Source organism: Struthio camelus, chromosome 12 (genome assembly GCF_040807025.1).
Source record: "Struthio camelus isolate bStrCam1 chromosome 12, bStrCam1.hap1, whole genome shotgun sequence".
NCBI classification, from domain to species: Eukaryota; Metazoa; Chordata; class Aves; order Struthioniformes; family Struthionidae; genus Struthio; species Struthio camelus.
The window spans coordinates 15,183,769-15,203,964 of NC_090953.1; the positions used below are offsets into that span (position 1 = coordinate 15,183,769).

The following is a 20,196-nucleotide window of genomic DNA, read 5'->3' on the forward strand; positions in this document are numbered from 1 at the left end:
AACCACCTTTCCCCCCATTTCTGAGGCTCTGTGAAGACACCGACTGACATCCCAGGGTCGTCCCTGGGGCACATTCAAACTCAGTACATGGGAGTGAATATGTGTGGGTGGGAGAGTGCAAATTATTAGCGGATGTGAATCCAAAAGACTAAAATTAAAGTCCTCTTAGGGGACCTCTATTGGCGACCCCACGCCGGGGGAGCTAACACCGAGGACGTGGCGAGCGCCATCCGGGACACTCGGCGCAGCCCGAGTGGCGCCGGCGGCAGCTGCTGTGGCGGGGACACGGCTGCCCCGTCTCTCCCAGCGAAATGGCTCACCACCACCGGAGGAGATGTAGCTCCCAAGCAATGCTCTTCTCTTCCCTCCAGCTATCTACAGCTCTTTGTTCTCAACCCATTTCTATATCTTTTTATTGGCAGAGAAACAAAGAACCGGGAGAGACCAGGCTTCTATTACAGTCTTACAGGCCCAAATGATTACGTATTTTGAACAAACTAAATCACATTTAGACATGTAAAACAATGAGAGAGTAAATCTTCCTCACAGAACTTCCCTTTAATTTCATCTATCTTCCCTTCCTTCCTTTTCACAATGTTATTTTACTATGCATTATTAAATGGCATTTGAAAATTTTAATTTGCCTTGCAGATCACCTGCTAGGCAGAACCTAAGGGGCTGGGAGAGCAACTCCCGAGTCTCCCTGCTAGCTTTTGACTGCCTGCCAACCCACAATGTCAGCATTTAGCTAGGATAAAAGGTTTCCTTGGGAGGACAGATTGGTCTGTCTTGCTTTCCAAAGAGCCTCAAGTTGTCTGTTTCCCCTTTTTTCCCTAACAATGTCCCTTAATGCCGATTTAGAGGGGTATTCTGAAGATAATACGGATGCTCTGTCTCTGTGCCTGTCCAGTCCTTACTTCTGCGGAGATCAGAGCTGATTATATTAAGAATTTTTTGCAGTATCCCCACCAATTCTACGGTTATTGGGCTGAAAACGGCAAATTACTTTACCAAGGTTCTTACTGCATCCTTTATTGCCACTCAGAGCCAGTGCTGGCATGAGGATTTAATTGCTTAAGGAAGATATAAAAGTAGTCATCCACCTTTTGTACTTACAGAAGTAGCAGTTGTACAGATCAGACAGCAAAATTCAAGTGATGGCAACTTCTACTGCCCCCAGGATTTGGCTACGCTGGTCCTGCCCTCGGTGAGCCCCCACAAGGCAGGAAGTACAAGCATGTTCCTTCTCTTAATGGACAAGCTTTTGAAGAACTTCCTAACGATATATATTCCAGCTACGAGTCTTTCATAAGCAATGACACATTGATCAAACGGATCAAGATGCCAAAATCATATCTTCTACAGTTATTTTTATCTGAAAACCTTTGAAGAGCTCTTTGAAGTCACATCCTGACGTCTAAGATACTGTATAACTTCTGGGCTGAAAAATAGTTTCTTCATACAAGCAAGACCTCACCGAAGTTAAGCTGGTGAATTCAGTGTATAAATCAGTTCCTACTGAAAATTGTGTGTGCTGATTGAAAGTAAACATTGATAACTCAAGGCTTAAAAATACCTTTGCAAGAACGGTCCATTATTTACCAACAAATACTAGAAAGTAGGAAACGAGGAGTGAAGAAGTTATTAAAAGAATATCAGTCATTTAAGCATCTGTGAACACGGGACAAGAAGGAGCTCCCCGCGGAAGCAGCTGCAGATCCTCAGCCCTCCCTCTGCACTAACCTCAGCCTCTGCCTTTCACTCTAGGTGTCCTTGCTAGCGTACTGTTGCAGGAAAGGAGACAAACCAGACTCGGATAATATTTGCCCTGCCTCACAATTAATTCCTTCTCACGGTGCTTCCCTTTTCAGTGACTACACAACCTCCAAGTTTTGCCTAGATATATCGTCCAGAGAAGAGCTCATCATTTTTCACAAAATCCGAATGACACAAGGAGCAAGATGCAAGTCAGCACTGGATAATGCTTCAGCAGGAACCATCATGCCATGAATTACACTCCCAGCCGTAAACACGAAGCCAGTTTAACTAGCTGTGTAAACCTCTGAGGTTTCAATCACAAAATAGTACAGGAGTTCTCTTCAATCATAGAGAATAATAAAAAACAAATGTGCATTGTGAAGCCAAATTGCTTAACTTTATATCTTCTTCAGCTTGGTGCGTTCATCTCCTATAATTTAATATTCTTAAATAATTATTTCCCTAGAAAATATCCTTTGAGTTGCAAAATGCCTCGTTCCTGAACTTCAGTTGCATTTAAGACCTCAAACTTACTGTTGCTAAGATCTCGGAGGCAAGAAAAAAGGATTCAGTGCTGGGGAGAAAAAAAATTATGAACTCTACAATACAAATAAGCCAATTCCAGTATTTTGCAAATTCCTAGAGATTTCTACTTTCTACTTAGTTGGTCCAGCACTTTACTGTGCAGATAACTGGTAAAACCAACTAAATAGTATATGGGAAGTGGGGTGCAGAGTTTAAAACTCAGCCTTCTCTGCAATGGCCAAAATTGACTTAAGTTAATTCACGTTGATACAAAACACTCAGCGTTGGCTTTGTAACAACAAAAAGAAAACAAAGTGCCATACACTGCTTTACCACAGGTTGGGTTATACTGACTGTGTAATACACTTTTCCACTGGTGGAAAAAAAATGCTCTTGCACCAAGGATCGGCCTCCTCTGGAGCTCTGTGTTGAAGGTATCACTCAAGGTGCCTCTGCTTGGTGAAAGGCACCTAGAAAACTGACAGAAACACCACCATTGTTGCTTTTTTGACATTCTTAATATTCATCTGTCTGTAAAGTTGGGCTGTGCTATGGGATGTTTCATGGGATGGCCAGTGCTCACTAAATGACAGTTTTGTATTTTCCCCTCTTTGTCTGGTGTGCATGGCACTGTATCTCAGTCCTCAGGCCTGTATCTCCTGAATATGGTATAATTCCTTTCCTGGTGGGCTCTTCACTACTGTCTGAATGTTCGCCAAGCACAACACAGCTGTTTCCCCAGCCCCTGCAGCGGGACGGGGCGGAAGGGCGAACTACGTGACCTCTTGCAGTCCCTCCCGGGTGTGTTTTCTATGACGAGTTACTATTCCAGTTTTGCAGAAGCAATATCAAAGTGTAAGCAGCGTAAAAGGCAAAATGGCCCAGTTAGCTCACAAGCCCAGCCTGAGATGCCGGTGGTCTGCATTTTTGGAGTAAATATTGTCTGCATGGGACTTTGTTGATGGCCAGGTGACACTGGCTTCAGCCCTGTGACCCAGGGACCACGGTGCCAGGCGGGGACCCTGGAAAGTGGGCGCAATCGGTGGCCACCACGAACGACATGGTTTAACACCTTGCCCAGCCTCACGCAGGGAGAAAACCCAGCTCCCCAGGCAGCGTTTGCCTGCCTTAGCCCAGGGAAACTCTGCTTTTCCTGCGCTCCCTGCTGCACTCACTTCAGAGGACGACAGCCTCCTTCCCCACCCAGCCCCAGGACGCCGTCCCGCGCAGCACGGGCGCGCGGGGCCCTGCGGAGACGCACTAAGTGATAATGCAATCGAAGGCCGCGTCACGGTAAAGGTAACCTTAACTCTGGCAGTCCTAGTCGCTGAACGCTTGGCTTCACAGCCTTAATATCCTTTTAGCTTTTGTGGGTGGGAACGGTCATCTCCTGGGGGTCATTCAGAGAGCAAGATACCCGCAAGGAGCTCTGCCGTGCGGCTCCACGGCCTCCCCGAGCCGCCGCCGCGGGGCCGGGTCAGCAGGGGTAGGGCGCACCCCTCGCGTCGCACCCGCCGATTTTCCTCTCCTGTTTGGCCAGGAGCCACCCTGCAGCATCCCGCCGAGCCACGGCGCAGACATCTAATTTGCTCTCCTCCTATGGGTTGTGTGTTGCCGGATAAAGAAAAAACCCAGGAGCATCTGTGGCACCATCAGCTGCCAAACCGGGGGCCTCGCTCACACCTCTGCTGGCGGACCCCCTTTCCTCCCGGCTGCGGGCGAAGCCCCACCGAAGTCACCAAGAACGAGCCTAAATCCTAACTTCATTACGAGGAACTGCTATTAGCGGGCCGACGCTGGTTTGGGGCAGCTCGCCGGCGGGACGGGGCCGGCCGGCCCACCGGCGGGCTGCGGGAGAGCAGCTCCCTGCCCCCTCCCCGGCGCGCGCGCCCGTGCCCGTGCCCGGCAGCCCGCACCGCAGCGGCGCCGGACGCTCCGTCTTCGGAGCGCCTCGCCCGTCGCATCTCCAACCAAATAAAGCAGACTGGCAGCTCAGGTTTTCAGTAGAAACTCTTCCGAGTCTCTCGCTCCATCGACAACTTCAAAACTGCGAGTTTTCATTGGGATGAGGAGCTTTGTTCTTCATTAAAATCCCAACGAACGGCAGCCACAGGCGCTGATCGGTTCCACGGAGCATCGACATAACCGACGCTGGCAAGCTCACTGCGCGCACCAGGACGGCAGAGGCTCCGACCCAGAAACGCACGCGCGTAGCTGCAGGCAGGTGAGCGGCCTGCCCGCCCGCCTGCGCCAAGTCACACGCTAACTAATCCCCTGCGCTCCCGGCGACCTTGCGGCCGTCTTCTTCTGGAGGCAGGAAGAGCCACCCGTGCCTCCGTCAGCAACGCAGCGCCGGCCACGGCGGCTAGCAGGGCAGCTTCCTTCCACATCAAGTTACACAGCAGACCCAGGGGAGAGCAAGCTCAGGGGTTCCCATGCTGCTCCAGGAAGGACACGGGAGCCCACCCTTCCCCTTGCAGGGTGGCGCGGATTTAAGTCTTTAACAAACCACCATGCAGGATTTTTGGTTTCCTACATTCAGGTCCAGCTGGGTTAGGCAAAAATATGCTCTAGCCTAGTCCAAAGCCCATAGAATAAAACAGATTATCCTCCTTACCTACAAGCTGGATTTCTTCTGCTTTGAACTAAGGACTAATTGTCGGTCCAGAAAGAGAGAGATACTGACTCTGTTGCAATTTGGGACCTTATCTGAGACATAGGAGTCCCACATGCAACAGGTTGAATCCTTATTAAACATATATATGAAACAGCACAGCCTCAACACGTGAAATAGAGAGGCATCCACGGCGGGTAGCAAAGCAGCACAGCAGAGCCAGGTCTTGACCCTTGGCTCTTCTGCACCCCACGGATGCCTGGCGAGCACCATATTGGCCGTTTTGAGGCAAGGCTCCTGCCCGTTATTTCTCTCCTGAGCAGCTGCTTGCAGATTTTTTTTTCCTCCCAGGAGAGACTGGGAACATTTTCAAAATCCAGAACATGTTCAGGTGATGCAAAAATAGTTTCCTTTTCAGCTCACCTCTTGCTAACTTTCATCAGAGGCAGATTAAGGGTAAAACTTCTAAATACACCTAACTGTTTAAGGAGCTCTTGGAAACAGTACTGCCTAGGCTCATGTTGTGAGCAGCAAGGGTGGATACCGCCTTTCATCTTCTGCCTTGTCCAGACCTAGGAATATTAATAGCACTTAAAAATAAATAATGGTGATAATGAAAAACTGTAATAGGGTTTCCTTACAATCGTTTTCCCTGCATTGGAGCCAATCGATTTTAATAATAAATTGTAGCTTCCAGCTTGCCAGAGAACAAATGTACACTGCGGGGATAAAACCTCCTCCAATGCGAGAGACTATCCAGCGCAGGCGCAGAGCCTGGCTAGCCGAAGCTGTCAGGACTGACCGAAACGAGAGCCTTCCCCTGCCGCGACCCCAGCCTGCACTCGGCCCAGAGTCCTGTTCAGACCAAGCAGCTACACCTCTTTTAGCCAAATCTTCCTTTCTTCAAAGCCAGCAGGAGTATTCACTGGAGTCAGTAGCTTCCTAAAGACTGAATGCAATCCTTTTTTGGATAAACAGCAGAGCCTGTCTTCACAACTGGTTCTCACACACCTTCGAAAGCATTTTATCTGATGTAGCAGAAGATGATGAAGATAATTTGCACTGATGTTCTTAACGTGTACCTGCCCATGAGCACTGTGAACGGACTCCTCTCGGCACAGAAACCCAACTCAGGAAAAGGGCTTTGCCGGGAGCCCTGGGGTGCTGCAGCTCTCGGGGGCGCGCGCCTCCCGAGGGCGTCCCGCGGCAGGCACGCGCGCCCGTTCCCGCGCCCTTCCCGAGGAGAACCACCTCACTTCTGGTCTCTGGGCTGCCCCAGCTGAGTGACGCTCCTTGAGATAGATGCCTTTTGAAAGAGCCACAGGAAAGTCTAGTTAAGAAAAAGCAAAGAAGAGTATAAAGACAGAGTCGCTGACGCTGGTGACACATACGCAGATCAGGCAGCGTAATATTATCGGTGCCAGAAGGAGCCCTCTAAATCCACTGCTGAACTCTGGCCTCCTCCAGTCACTTCCATCTTCCTCTGCCCTGAGCAACAGATATTTTTGACACTTGCAATTCTCCCGATACAGTCCATCAATCTATTTTTGTCTCCCTTTGTTCCTGCTAAGTCGCCTGAGGGATTTGGCTGCATTAACGTGCCAAACCTGGTAAGGTCTGCACATCTTATTAAGGCCCAGTTGTCCGTGAGCGGTGCAGGGCTTGCAGCCTCACCGCGGCCTGCTGCAATTGTGCCATTTATCACTGCTCTTTCCGCATCCGTCTTAAACGTGCCGCTGGGCTGGCTGTATGCATCAGGAAGGGATCAATCCTGCTCCGACTGAGGTGCAAGGAGGATCACGTCCCCTATGAAAATGCACTAATTAGATCATTAGCTTGAGATACAGAAGAGGCTGTTTTGTCTACCTGGGATGTGATCTATACTGCTCTGTCAGTCCAAAAGTCAAGATTACAATAAGCACAGGTATTAACCTCAACGCTTGATCTAGTCTTTCATCCCGAGAGGGAGTATTTCTCTTTAAATCTAAGAAAAAACAAAATCAATCAATGACCATAATGCCCATCGTCAGAAGCCCTCTGCATGCGTGCGTACCTGTGTGCCTGGCTGTGCGTTACAAACACGAGCTTTTCTTGCCTATAAACACAAAAGCAAAGTATGAAACCAACAAAACCCTGAAGAAGCCTGTTTTCTGCTATTTTGTTTTGGGTGCATAATACAAGACCACCATAAGCTGAGCTGGGCTCTTTGTTGGAATATTGGCACTGGGGTGGGAGGGAGTAACGACAGAAAACACAGGGTGGCCAAAACCCACCCCAGCCTCCGTGGCTCGTTATGGGAGCAGAGGACAGCTCTGCCCGGAAGAGATGGCGATCAGCCTGAAACGCCGCCGCCAGCGAGCAGGCACTCGGGCGTAGGGTGGGAAAGAGTCAAGAAGCTGAGAAGCCGAAGGTGCATTAAGCGGGGTCTAGACCTGCCGCCAGCAGACCGGTGTCCCCTCGGACGCCCCGGCTGCGCTGGGGTGATGGCCGTGTGCACCTAAGGGAGTCCTTTTTTCCTTTCTTTGTGCCCAAAGCAGGCCCAGCCCGCACCTGGGAGAGGCATCGCGCGGCTGACAGTCAGCAGATGCCGCGGTGTGCCGGCCGGCCCAGGGCCCTGGCAGGGGGGTCCAGGGCCTTTCACCTCCAGGTGACAGGTCACGTTTCGAACCTGGCCTGGGTCTCCGGTGACCACAAGTCATTATGACTTGCCGGTCACTGAGTGCCTGTACGAAACGAGGCAGGGGTCTTGGTTCAGCTCCCGGTGAGCAGGTTCACACCACACTAATTTCCGTCACATTTGACACGTTACTTGACACCAATTAGCGCCGCAGCTGGATGTCGGCGCCGGACGCTGCGGGCCAAGGGGTGAGGAGCTGCACGTGCTGGCCACGGGCATGACATGACCCCTCCGCAGGTGCTCAGGGAGGCAAGCAGGGAAGCGGTCTGCTCGGGAGGTGGGCAACACCGCACGTGCGCAGCACTCCCGGGAAGCCTCCCCCTTCAGAGTCCCGTGTTCAGGATCAAACGGCACCCATGCGCTTGAAAACATCTGATGCCACTGATCTGGGCAAACTCCAGCACAACTTCACCACGGATCTGTGCTGGAGGAAAACAAGAAAGCTGCGGACTGCTAAGCTGGCAGGGGAGCGAGGCAGAGGCTAAGCTGGTAACTACAGTTGAGGGTGGCCAGTCAAAACATTTTGCAGATGAAACATTCACTTTCAGGAAGGAAGAGCCTCAGGGATCTCTCACGACTGAAAGCCAAGAGGACTGCAGCTTTGCGTCTTGCTTGAGGAGGAACCTCCTCGCTGCACCACGTCAGAGGGTGGATTTGGCATGGAGCCAGGGGCCTCCAGGCTTAACCACCACCCTCTCCGCACTGACTTCATCTCCAGCACTGCCTCACCCTTGCTATTCATGAGCGCTATATTTGCGTTAGACAGGCAGGAGAAAAACCATCTGCACCGTGCTTCTCTCAGGGACTCCAGTGCAAGACCGCCAGAAAGTAGCAGGGGCGTTTACAAGCTACCAATTTCACCGGTGGGAGCTGAGAACGGTAACCGTTCCCCTGGGTGGGAAAGGTGCAGCCCTTCCCCAGAAGGGCCAGGAACAGCACTGCACTCTGCTCATGCCCCACGAGAGACGAGGGGGTATTTCAGGGAGACTTGCGAGGGTTCTCAAAGCTTTTGTGAGTGTCATCTTCCCTCCTCCTTTTGTAAAGCTAAATCTCTTAACTATCCTGAGTCCAGGAGTACAGGACATATCTCAGACAAACATACAAAAACTTCTAGAAATGTATGTATTTTCTAAGCTTTATTGTGAGGACTGTAAAGCCTGGGACTCCAATAACATTTTTAAAGAGAGAAAACTCGTCTCTGGTACAAACTAGAGAACACCCCTCAGGATAGTCCACTGGCGGAGGGTCTGCCTGTGGCGGGAGAAGGCAGAATTCCCACAGGAGGCTGAAACTGCTGACGGCTGTGCACAGGAGAGACAGTCCTGATTACGCTGGCTACATGCGTGTAGAGGAAGCAAGTGGTCAAAAGTTCATGGTAAATTTATAGCGATAATTTACATGGTGATAATAACGCAAGTGCCATCCTTATCACATGAATGACACCTCTGGCGTGTGCAGAGGCACACACAGATGACAGATGTTTCCTAATTGTCAAAAACTTAGTATTAGGGGGAATATGGGAACAAAATTAGGGGCTTATAAGACCCATGCTAACCGAGTGCAGACTTTACCACAGGTACTAAAAGCAGGCAAACCTGTTTGGCCTGGAAGAACAGCCACAGCTACCCACTGCCATTTATTCTGGTGTTCCACCATGAGCACAGATAGCATCGCTGCTACGTGAGGGTTCCCAAAAGCTTCCGCCCCTGTTGGGAAAAGGCCGCTCACAAGATAACGCTGAAAGCCTACGCTGCCAATGCAGAACACTGGTTGCTCCCCAAAGCCGCCTGCTCCCAGCTGAAGAAAGCAGGGACTACGCTGAAACATCTGAACACACACGAAATTGTATTATGGTATCTCTTATTGCTCCTGGCATGGCTCTGTATTTTGAACCTTGTCTTTCTAGTGGTAGGCGTTTACAGGTGCTTAGAGTGCAGCGCATCCCGCTAAAACCCAGGCAATGTTCCTCGTTCGTTTTTTCATACCATGAGAAAACTTAAAAATATGTTTCTATAAAGCAAGCTCACAGAGTAACTTCAGCCTGGCAACATATAGATCCCAGCTGAGACCGCGAATGGTAAACATTTCACTCCTGACAACTGTATGAAAATGAGTGAGCTTAATTTGCTGCCACTGGGATAATAAAGTGAATCAGACTAAGCAGCGCTGACTCAACAGTTTGGGATTCAGGGGTTTGCACCAACTCACAGTGCTGACGGATCTGTAACTGCTTGAACGAGCTGACATCACCGTTACAGAATAGGCTGCTAAGTGGATTAATCAGGGGGAAGCACCCGCTTTTCCTGTGATATCATTTAAAGTAAACGCTAAATTTCTTTAGCTGGGTCTTTAGTTAACCATATTCCTGCGACAAATATTTCTTTGTCTAGCATAAGTAATTAGAATTTAATCACTTTAACTGCATCTTAATTACCCCAAATGAATTGGAAGGACATTTAATAGCAAAAATTAAATTGCCTTAATGAACGATTTTTGCGACTACATCAATATTTTAATCGTGTTAGCCGCCTCGGCGCGCCCCGGCCGCTGCGGTGCGCTGCAGCTGCCGCCCCCGAGATGGCGCCCTCGCCCCGCGGCTGCAGCGCCCCGCCGCGCAGCGCCGCTCCGCGCCCCGCCGCGCCTCCCAGCCGCCCAGCGCCCCGACGGCAGCGCCGCTCCGCGCCCCGCCGCGCCTCCCAACCACCCAGCGCCCCGACGGCAGCGCCGCTCCGCGCCCCGCCGCGCCTCCCAGCCGCCCAGCGCCCCGACGGCAGCGCCGCTCCGCGCCCCGCCGCGCCTCCCAGCCGCCCAGCGCCCCGACGGCAGCGCCGCTCCGCGCCCCGCCGCGCCTCCCAGCCGCCCAGCGCCCCGACGGCAGCGCCGCTCCGCGCCCCGCCGCGCCTCCCAACCGCCCAGCGCCCCGCCGCGCAGCGCCGCTCCGCGCTTCCCAACCGCCCAGCGCCCCGGCGGGCAGCGCCGCTCCGCGCCTCCCAACCGCCCAGCGCCCCGCCGCGCAGCGCCGCTCCGCGCTTCCCAACCGCCCAGCGCCCCGACGGCAGCGCCGCTCCGCGCCTCCCAACCGCCCAGCGCCCCGACGGCAGCGCCGCTCCGCGCCTCCCAACCACCCAGCGCCCCGACGGCAGCGCCGCTCCGCGCCCCGCCGCGCCTCCCAACCGCCCAGCGCCCCACCGCGCCGCTCCGCGCCTCCCAACCACCCAGCGCCCCGACGGCAGCGCCGCTCCGCGCCTCCCAACCACCCAGCGCCCCGGCGGGCAGCGCCGCTCCGCACTGCACCGCGCCTCCCAACCGCCCAGCGCCCCACCGCGCCGCCGGGGAGCGTCTGTCCGCTCCGCATCGCACCGCACCTGACAGCCCCGCCGGGGAGCACCGGACCACCCGGAACCGCCCGCCTGCGCCGCGCCGCCGAGAAGCGCCTCTCCGCCCCGCTTCGCCCCTACCTGCCAGAACGCCCGCCCGCTCCGCCCCGCTGCGCGCCCCGCCCCGCCGTGCCCGCTCCGCCCCGCTGCGCGCCCCGCCGTGCCCGCCCCGCCGTGCCCGGCGCCAACCCGCCGCCACGGGCCTCTCGGGGCCAGTCCTGCTCCGCGCACCCCCGCGGGGTCACCCCAGCTCGCGGCGCGGGGTCTCCGCCGGCCCCCGCGGAGCCGGGAAACGGGCCTGCGCCGGCTACTGCGCTGCACCGGCTTTCTGCCGGGCCTGGAAAAACCCCCTCGCGGCTGTGGAGCGACGCCACGCGTGGCAAAATGTTGACGAGGCATCAGGCAGCATCGGGTACATTTAAAACCTCGGCCTGCCCCATCGCCCCCCTCGGCTCCCCGCGCTGGTTTAACCCCTCCGCCAACGCGGAGAGCGGTCAGACGGGCGGGTACGGCCGCAGCCCGTGAGAAAGGCGGCGGTGGCGGCGCACGGCTGCTCGGCGGGGCCGCGGCGCGGGGTGCGCGGGGCCCCGCCGCGACACGCGGCTTCCGGGGTGCCCTGCCCGGGCGGCAGCTCCCTGCCTGCGCCCCGGGAGCACTTGCAGTAATCTGTGAGAGTGCTGATGCACTTAAAGCTACCTGTAACCTTAGGTCAGGTTCACTGCAGCTTCTGCGCCAAAATCGCTCAGGAATAGGCCCCCATGTCTTGTGATTTAATAGTTCGCTATTTTCAGTAGCAGCATTTCTAATGGTCCACCAGAAAATGCTTATACACAACAACCCACATATTATATAGTCCTGATGTAGCTTGTAATGCTGGATGCAAAGCTTACGACACATAAATCAATTGCATGTTAATTGCCATTTTCGTTGCACATAAAATGTTACCCCTGAGACTTCCTATTCCTCTAAAATGGGATAAAATCAAAACTATTGTTGTTCTAATAAATTGTTCCTGCAAATTATTCTTTTAGCATCATAAAACTGACTTCCTCTTAAACAAAATGGCTCAAGTAAGCTGCATTTTGGAAGAATTTCAGTAAGAACTGGTTGATTTTCTATCAGTATATGATTTATCCAGATAGATTTATATTTGAAGTAAGAATTGACATTTATTATTTGATCATGGATGAATATAGTAGTCATGAAAGCACCCAACATAATGCCCTGCTAGGTCCTGATTCAGCACTAAGGACAAATTCTCCTTGATGCCCATATTCTTCAGATAAAAGCCAGAAGCGCTTTAGCAACAGATCCCACATTTAAGAGTCACCTTAGGTCTCTCTTGAAATGAACTTGTCCCTTGGTTTTGGGTGTGTGGGAGTCTTGTGTTACAAGGCAACAGGCACGAGCTGTTCAAGACAAAACATGAGCTATGATTTAGTTCAGATGCATGCAAACATATATTCACAGATGGATTCCTGCCTGTTCTGTGTGTGTCTAGAAAACCTTGCATCAATTTAGTAAACATATTCCCCCCGACTGTCTAAACGCACAGTTCGCAAATGCCAGGATTCAGCTGCAGCACAGCACCCCAGCTCTCCATCCGCTGGATGGCTGATGCCTGCTATTCCAGCTGCAGTCGCAATATCCCGCAGCCGGCACAGTCCAGGTGCCAGGCACCGAAGGAGGCTTCTCTGCCAGCATCACGCCTGCCTCTTCTTCCTTTGTGGATCGGCTGGACCCTTCTAGCCTGCGGGGCCCTGTGCAGCATCGCTCGCTGTTACACCGCTGGGGGAAATTGTCTTTCCTTCCCCACCACACTGTGACATTTGCTACCCCTGCTAGAGATTCTTATTGGGGTGACTTGTTGCCTGTTTACAGGAGGCTATCCGGGCACCAGTTCCTAACCGCTGTTTCTCCAGCACTGTCAAGTCCCGGGGGTGTCTCGGAGGCGTCTGGCTGCAGTCCATACTTTTCCACCTGCCCCAGCACTGAGCTTCCCTTCCCCGTCGTGTGGCCAAGCACCCAGCTCTGGGATGGGCAGGCAGGCTGAAGCCGACGCGTCCTGCAGCATCACAGCCTGCCTAATTGCGTGCTGCCGTTATGCATAATCGATGCTGCATTGCTCCTTCATTAACGATGACAACCGTGAGACTGCAGAGCAAAAAAATTACCTGAGCCGGGCTCAAGGTCCTGAGGCCGGGCAGCCCCTGCCCCGAAAGGTAAGGGGGCGGGCGGCTCCTTCGACGGGGCGCCCCACCGCGGGGCTTGCACCGTGAGCCGGGGCCGGGAGCGGGAGAGGGGCCGGGAGCAGGGCCGGGGCGGCGGTAACTGTCCGCAGTGCTGAAAGCGCGGCCCGGCCTCGCGCCGACGGCTCAACCCGAGCCGAAACAGCCCGGCGACACCGGCGACACCGGCGCCCCGTGCAAGTGTTACCCGCGGGGCGCCCGCGCCGAGAAAGGGGCTGGGACCCCCTCCCCCCATTTCCACCCCCCCCGGGCCGGCCCGCCTCGCTCGTCCAGCGCCGCGGAAGCCGCCGCGGTGCTGCCGCGGCCCGGGGCCCCCGACGGCGCGGGGGAGCCGCCGCCGCCTCAGTCGCGGGGCTCCGGCCGCTGCCCGTCAGTAGGTGGCGCAGAGCCCCCGGAAACCGAGGGCGCTCCCGGCGCGGCGGGGCGGCGGCGGCGTCGGGCCGCGTGTCGGTGCGAGCCAGCCCGGCCCGGCCGCTCTCACGTGCTCGGGGCACCGTGCGGGGGCCGCTGCCGCCTTGGCCCGACGGCTCCGCCCGCCGCAGGGATCCCCGACCGGGGCGGCCTCCCGGGCCCGCCGCCCCGAGGGAAGGGTCCGTGGGGCGGCCGGGGCCGGGAGCGGCTCCCATTTTGAAGTGGGCTGTCGGTCAAAATGGCAGCGCGGGTGGGATCAGGGCAGCTCCCCCCTCCCCCCGGCCCTCTGCCATGTGGTCGCTAATTAAAACAAACAACAAACAAACAAAAGCGGCGCCGGGCGACTCCGAGGAGCGGCAAGGCCCGGCCCGGCCCGGCCCGGCCCGGCACTGCACACCATGGCCCAGCCCAGCACGGCCCGGCCCGGCCCGGGTGCAGAGGAACGCGGGTCGCTGGCGGCGCGCCGGCGGCGGGAGCGGCCCGCCGGCCTCCCCGCTAGATAACCATTAACGAAAAGCAAACGAGGCCGTGTACGAGCGGCCGTAAATCAATCGGCACAAGGACGCGGCCGGCAAACACACGGCTTGGCGGCGGGCGGCCGCCCCGTCGCGGCCCCCGCTCTCCCCTCCGCCCGGGAGCCCCCGCGCACCGCGCCGAGCCGCCCCGTCGCGCCCGGGCCGCCCCGTGCCGGCGCCCGCAGCCTGCCCGGTGCCGAGCGGTGGGGCAAGGCCTCGGCCGCCGAGGGGCCGGCGGCAGGGCGCGCCGCGAACGGCGTTCACCAGATTTCCTATTTGATGGGGGAAACGCTCTGATTACAGTATTGATTTCTCTGCAGTTAATTTGGTGAGAATTTCTCGCCGGCTTCCCAGGCTGCAGCTTAGATAAGATTTGATTTTGGAGGGAGAAAGGGAAAGGGGAGGGAAGGAAGGACATGCAGCTCTCAGGTCGCAGGAAGATGCTGGCCAGCGCTCCGCGCCTCGCCCGCTCGCGGCCAACCCTCCGCGGGCGAGCGCGCCTCCTCCGCGCCGCCCCGCGCCCGGCCGGGCCGGCAGAGCAGACGCCGCCGGGAAGAGCCTGTTGGGGAGGTCTGCTAGGAAGGTGCCCCTCGGCCAGCTCCCTCCTTTCTCACGCCGCCTTGTGCGGTACCGGGAGGAGCTGTGGGATTCCCGCGGAGGAAGCCCCGTCCCCAAACGTTTCTTGGCTGCGCTTCTGCCTCTGCTCGCGGCCTGCAGCGCGGCCCGCGGCGCGCCGAGCCCCGCGCAGGGCAGCGGGGCGCTGACAAGCCGCCTTGAGGCAAACGCGTTTCAGAAAACAAATAGCTCGATGCTGGCTTTTTTCCTGCACTAGATGAATCGGTTTTGGCTTTCTTTTCTTTTTTTTCCCCTACTCCCCCTTCGAAGAACCTGAAAGAAATCTACCCTTAAATCCCGACAGACTGCAGAAGGGCTGTATCTCCTCTTTGAATTGTATCTATATTTTGACATCTCTTCACTGCCCTTTCAAATGTCAGTAAGGGTGAGGGGCAGGAGGGAAACCTCCTGGAAGAATAACTAATAGAGAAATGGACAAATAGATAAATATTCAGTGATAAGGGGGAGCGAGGGGGGACAGACAAAGGAAAAGAGAACAGAGAGGAGAAGGAAGATGGGATGAATAAGATGGAGGCTGGAAGAGGTCAGCTTTGCAATTAGCAGTTCTGCTTACATTTCAAGAGACAGCCCAGGAAGTGTCAAGACCTCAATCCTGCTTCCATGTAACTACCAATTTTTCCTCTATTTGTCGGAGCTTCTGTAATCTGGGGGGTAGGGAAACCCCTAGGGATGGCTGGAAGGGGCAAACACTGAAGATAAAGCGCTGGGCAAGACTGTGGGGCCTAAAATAACCAGGCTCCCCCTCCCCTCCCCGTCGCCTCCCGGCTGCTGCCTGCAGGAAATCGGAACGGGAAGAAATAAAGGCGGCGAAGGCTCAGCTCTGGGTATTTATCTACCTGATAATTCTCTAAACGCCCGAGAGTGAGTTATAATTTGGACGTGAAATTTAATTTGCGTCGGCTGGAGTAATTTATGATATTTTGAATTGATGTTCATACATCAATACCAATCGGGGTAGATTTTTACCACTTAGTAAGATCATCACACATTTAAAACCTGAACAAAATAAAATCGATAGTTGATGCATTTACAGCGGATTGCCTCGCCAGCAGCGCCCGCAGCACGGCGCAGGGCAGCCGGCGCAGGGCGCTCAGCGCCGCGCGCAGGGGCGGCCGCGGCCCGCGGGGTGCGGGGCGGTGGTGGCGGGGGGGGGGCGCCCAGGGGCCGCCCCTCATTGGTTGGGACGCACCGATATGCAAATGAGCACGTGCCGCGGGTTGCCCCACGCCCGGCGCCCGGCGGGGCTGCCCGGGGCCGCTGCCGCAGCGGGGCACCAGCCCCGCGGCCAAGCCGGGCTGCAGCGGCCCCTGCGCGGCCGTGAGCCCCGGGCACCCTCGGGCGCAGGCAGCCTTCCCCGCCGCCCTCCCTCCCCGGGCTGCGAGCTCTGTGCCGCCCCGGGGAGGCCGTTTCTCTAAGGTGCCGCTTTCAGATTCGATCGGAAAAGGGGGGGGGGGGGGAATAATGAGGCTTTGTCTCTCTAACGGGATTACCGGGATCCGCTTATCCCCGGGGCGGCTGGAGGAAGGGGCGGCGCGGGGCGGGAGCGAGCAAAGGGCTGCGCGGGCGGCAGCGTTGCGGCGGTCCCGCGGGGCGGAGGCGCCTGCCGCTGCCCCGGCGCGGCAGCCCCGGCTGGCAGAGCCTCCCGGCCCGCCGCGCCAGGAGGGGAATGCCAGCAGACTCCAGCGCGAGGGGTTGTTTCCAGTATCGATCTATGCAAATGAGTGGAGATTCAGGTCGACCGAATTGTCGTAAAAATACACTCCAAATCGAAGGAAGTTCGCCTTAGCAATCGTTAAGGGGATACTAGAAACACAAACTCCATCCTCCTCATCTGGATAGCACCAGCAAGACGAGGGTTTACTTCTCGTGGGGGTTGTTGTTGAGAAAGGGAAGGAGGAAAGGGCATTTTCTAGCAGACCAGACCTTTGAAACTGGCTCTGCAGGAGTGGAGGAGAGCAACGTCCTCCCGCTGCTGTGCACCGCGAGGAGAGCTACGGCGTGGAGGAAAGGTCCACGTTAGGCTCCCTTTCTAGCGCTACTTTAGGCTTCGGGAACGAGGAGGGTAGCCGAAAGCCGGCAAGGAAACACGGCTGTATCCCAGCTGGGTCCCCAGTGATCAGGCAGCAGCTCCCAATTCCCACAGTCGCTCCAGCCGAAAGCGCAGGAACATTTGTGTACTCGAAAGGAGAAAGATTTGGCCCTTCCCTTATTTTTATCCGTGAAACGGATCAGTGACCCCGACTCCAACTCGGATCGACTGTCTCGCGTTCTCCAGGGACAAATTAATGGAGACCTATCACTTAATTAACAAACCCTCACTCACGGCATATTAAACTCTGGCTCTGCACTGGGCGCACAAGTTGGCCGATTTGGGGAGGAGGCAGGAGGAGAACAGGTACAAAATAGGACGGAAACACATTCTGCTCCTTCGGATCCCCGAGCAGACAATACCGAAGCTGTTCCTTAGGAATAGACCGAACCAGCACATTCTGAGGTATTTCTGAGGTGGTGGAGCAGCGCAGGGACACGGCACAGGCTCCTTCTCACAGGCAGAGGCATCCGTACGAAATTCACACTCCACGGGCTAATGATAATTGCAATCAGTTAAAATCTAACGATTTTAGCCAATTGCATTTCTTCTGCTCTTCAGCCACCAGTTACACGCCAGGCTTGTATCATTTGTGGGAAAATAACACTGCTCCAGAACACCTAATCTAAAACAAACGGGATAGGGAGCTAAAATCGGCTCTGAGCATCGGCTAGCCTCTCGCATCAGGACCCTCAGCCCCCCGCCGAGGGCCGTTGTTGTCACAGAGCAGCCGCTCGCCTCGCCTCGCCCGCCCGCCCGCCTGCCCGAGCGGCCCCGCGGAGCCGCTGCGCGCAGCGCGGAGCCGCGCGGAGCCCGGCGGCGCAGACCACCCCCCCCCCACGACCACCAATTAAAGCGCTTCCGCCGGACCTGCCTCCGATGCCGGCCGTAACTCGCCTGCAAACAAACCGAGCGGTAGAAAGAGGACAAAGAGGTAAATGCGGGCAGGCGGCCCCGCGCACGCAGGGGCTCCCCCGCAGCGCCAGCGCGCAGTGCCCGCGCAGCTGCCAAGGGTGCCAGTGCGCGCACACACACACACGTGAGGACTGAATGCCGAGTTGAGAAGCTTTTTTTCGCACTCCGCTTACCCCAGCCCCGCGCACATCGCCCGGAGGCGGCGAGCACCGCCCGTGCGCGCACCGGGCGACGGAGCGGCGCGGCGGCCGCGCACGGCCGAGCGGCGACTCGCCGGGGCGGCGGCTCCGCCGTTACCGGGGCCGTTGCCCAATTCCGCCACACGCGAGCCCCGCGGCCCGCACAGCCGGGAAGAGCGCGGCGAGCCGGCGCCGCGGCGCAGCGCAGCGCAGCGCCCGGGCCCCCGCGGGCGCGCACGGCTTTGTTCGGGCGCGGGAGCGCGGCGCGGGACAGGCGCCGCTGTGCGGGGCCGGGAGAGCAGCCGGGGGGCCGGGAGAGCAGCCGGGGGGCCGGGGGGGCCCGGGCCGCCGTTCCGCGGCCGCCGGCGCCCGGCGCAGCCCGGGGCCGCCGCGCCGCCCGCGCCCCGCGCTCACCTGCCAGCCGCAGAGCAGACATCCGCTGAAACTCCGGCTCCTGGAGCCACTTCCACATCCTGCGGAAGGTCTCCCGGCCGGATTTGAGCTTGCTCCAGGGCTTGGGGTTCCTTAGCAGGTCCGAGAGGGTCCCTTGAGACCGGCACAGCACCCTCTGGGCGAAGATAGCCTGGGGGATGCTGTACCGCTTGAGCTCGGTGGTGATCCTCTGAGCGACTTCTTTGGTATTGATTTCTTCCATTTGCCCTGAATTACTTCCACTGTTGACCTGCGAGCCAGTCACGGAGGGGTTTTGCTCCCTGGCAGAGCCCAGGATCTGCCCGTGGCTCTGGGCGTTGAGGTGGGCATGGGGGTGGTGCGGGATGCCGTTGAGGGGCACCATGCCGGCCGAGGTGGGGGTGAGGTGTTGGTCGCCATGCCTGGCTAGCATGGCGGGGTGGTGGGCTTCGAAGCCGTTCGGGGTGAGCATTTTCTCGGCGGGCATGGTGGCACTGGGGTGGGCATAGTGGGGCAGCCCTTGCTGGGAGTTATGGATGCTCCCCAGGCCCGATCCAGACAAAGGCGAGAGGCTTTGCCCCATGCCGGTAACATCCTTATGGTAGGGGGTGTAGAGGTTGTTCATGGACGCCAGACCCCTCTCGTCCCTCATGAGGGTGAAGCTGCCGCTCACGTTGCCCGGTATCCGCTGGTGGGGGTGGTGGTGGTGGTGATGGTGGTGGTGGTGGTGAGGGAACTTGTCCGAGACTGTCGAGATGGGAGGTAGAGGTTGCAAAGGGGTTAACGTGGTGTAGGTACTGCTCATGCTCATGCCGGGGGGTGTCTCGCAGGCCATGGTCATGGTGGGGTGCAGGGGTCCCGTCAGAGCGTGGTCGGGGGGCCGGTGGTGGTGGTGGTAGTCGCCGCTGTCGAGGATGGACGCCATGCCCATGGAGCGAGGGTGGGCTGGCAAGTGGTTGCTGCGATGGGTCACCGAGCTCCGGTGGTGGGGACTGCTGCTCATCAGGTCGGCCGTGGCGGGCACGGGCTCATGGCTCACCCCGTGCAGATCGCCGATGTTCTCCATCGCCAGCTGCGCGTTCATTATTATTCGTGCGAGCGTGCGGACAAAACATCTATCTGGTCTGTGGTTGGAAGGTCCTAGGAGGTCTTCACGGCGGATGCATGCAGGCTTCGTCCCCGGCTGGAAAGGATCAGGCTCGTGGGGGGGGACTGGCTGATTTTTTTGTTGCTATTTTTTTGGGGGGGTTTTGTTGTTGTTGCTGCTGCTGCTTGGTTGGTCTTTTTTTTTTTTTGGTGGTTTATTAAAAAAAATTATTTTTTTTTGATGACGATGTTGGATCAATTTTAAGGCCCCCGTCCTTTTAAAACAGCCTCCGCAGCCCCGGTAGGTGCCTGACCGCGTCCCTCGCCATCTCTAGCCATGTCTCTTACTGGGCTCGGCGTCTTTGGCCACCGCTCCGCTGCTGCAGCGGCGCGGCGGGTCGGCGCGGCGCATGCGCGCCGGGCCCGCCCCGCCTCCCGCCCCCTGCCCGCGCCCCGCCTCCCCGCCCCGCCCCCGCCTCCCCGCCCCCGCCGTGACGTCACCGCCCCTATTAAGGAGGCGAGCCCGGCGCCGCGGCCCGCAGAGCCGCTGGCGCAGCTCTGCCGCGGGCGGCCCTCGCCCGGCGGGGGGCGCGGAGGGCGCGGAGGGCGGGGTCTGCGGAGCCGCCCGCCCGCCCGACCGCCCGGCAGCCGGCGGGAGGGGGGCGGGGCGGTGCCGGGAGGGGGGGCGGGCCGACCGCCCCGCCCCGCCCCTTTGGTGACTTCGCGTTTTCAGGCAGCGCGGAGCCTCGTCGCC

At 57.4% G+C, this 20,196-nt stretch overlaps 1 protein-coding gene across 5 annotated transcripts in view; it reads right to left on the bottom strand.

Annotated features, from left to right (window-relative positions):
- The window catches only part of ONECUT1 (one cut homeobox 1), a 47,661-nt gene extending 27,775 nt beyond the window's left edge, over nt 1-19,886 (bottom strand). For 2 of the 5 annotated variants that reach the window (XM_068958613.1, XM_068958611.1), the window contains exon 1: nt 18,360-19,886. In XM_068958613.1, coding sequence (XP_068814714.1) covers nt 18,360-19,440 — 1,081 coding nt within the window. In that variant the 5' untranslated portion in view covers nt 19,441-19,886. Of the gene's footprint in view, nt 1-11,904; nt 13,106-18,359 lie in introns of those variants that run through there. The other 3 variants (XM_068958612.1, XM_068958614.1, XR_011143752.1) reach the window with 3 other exon arrangements.
- Between the last annotated feature and the right edge of the window lie 310 nt (nt 19,887-20,196).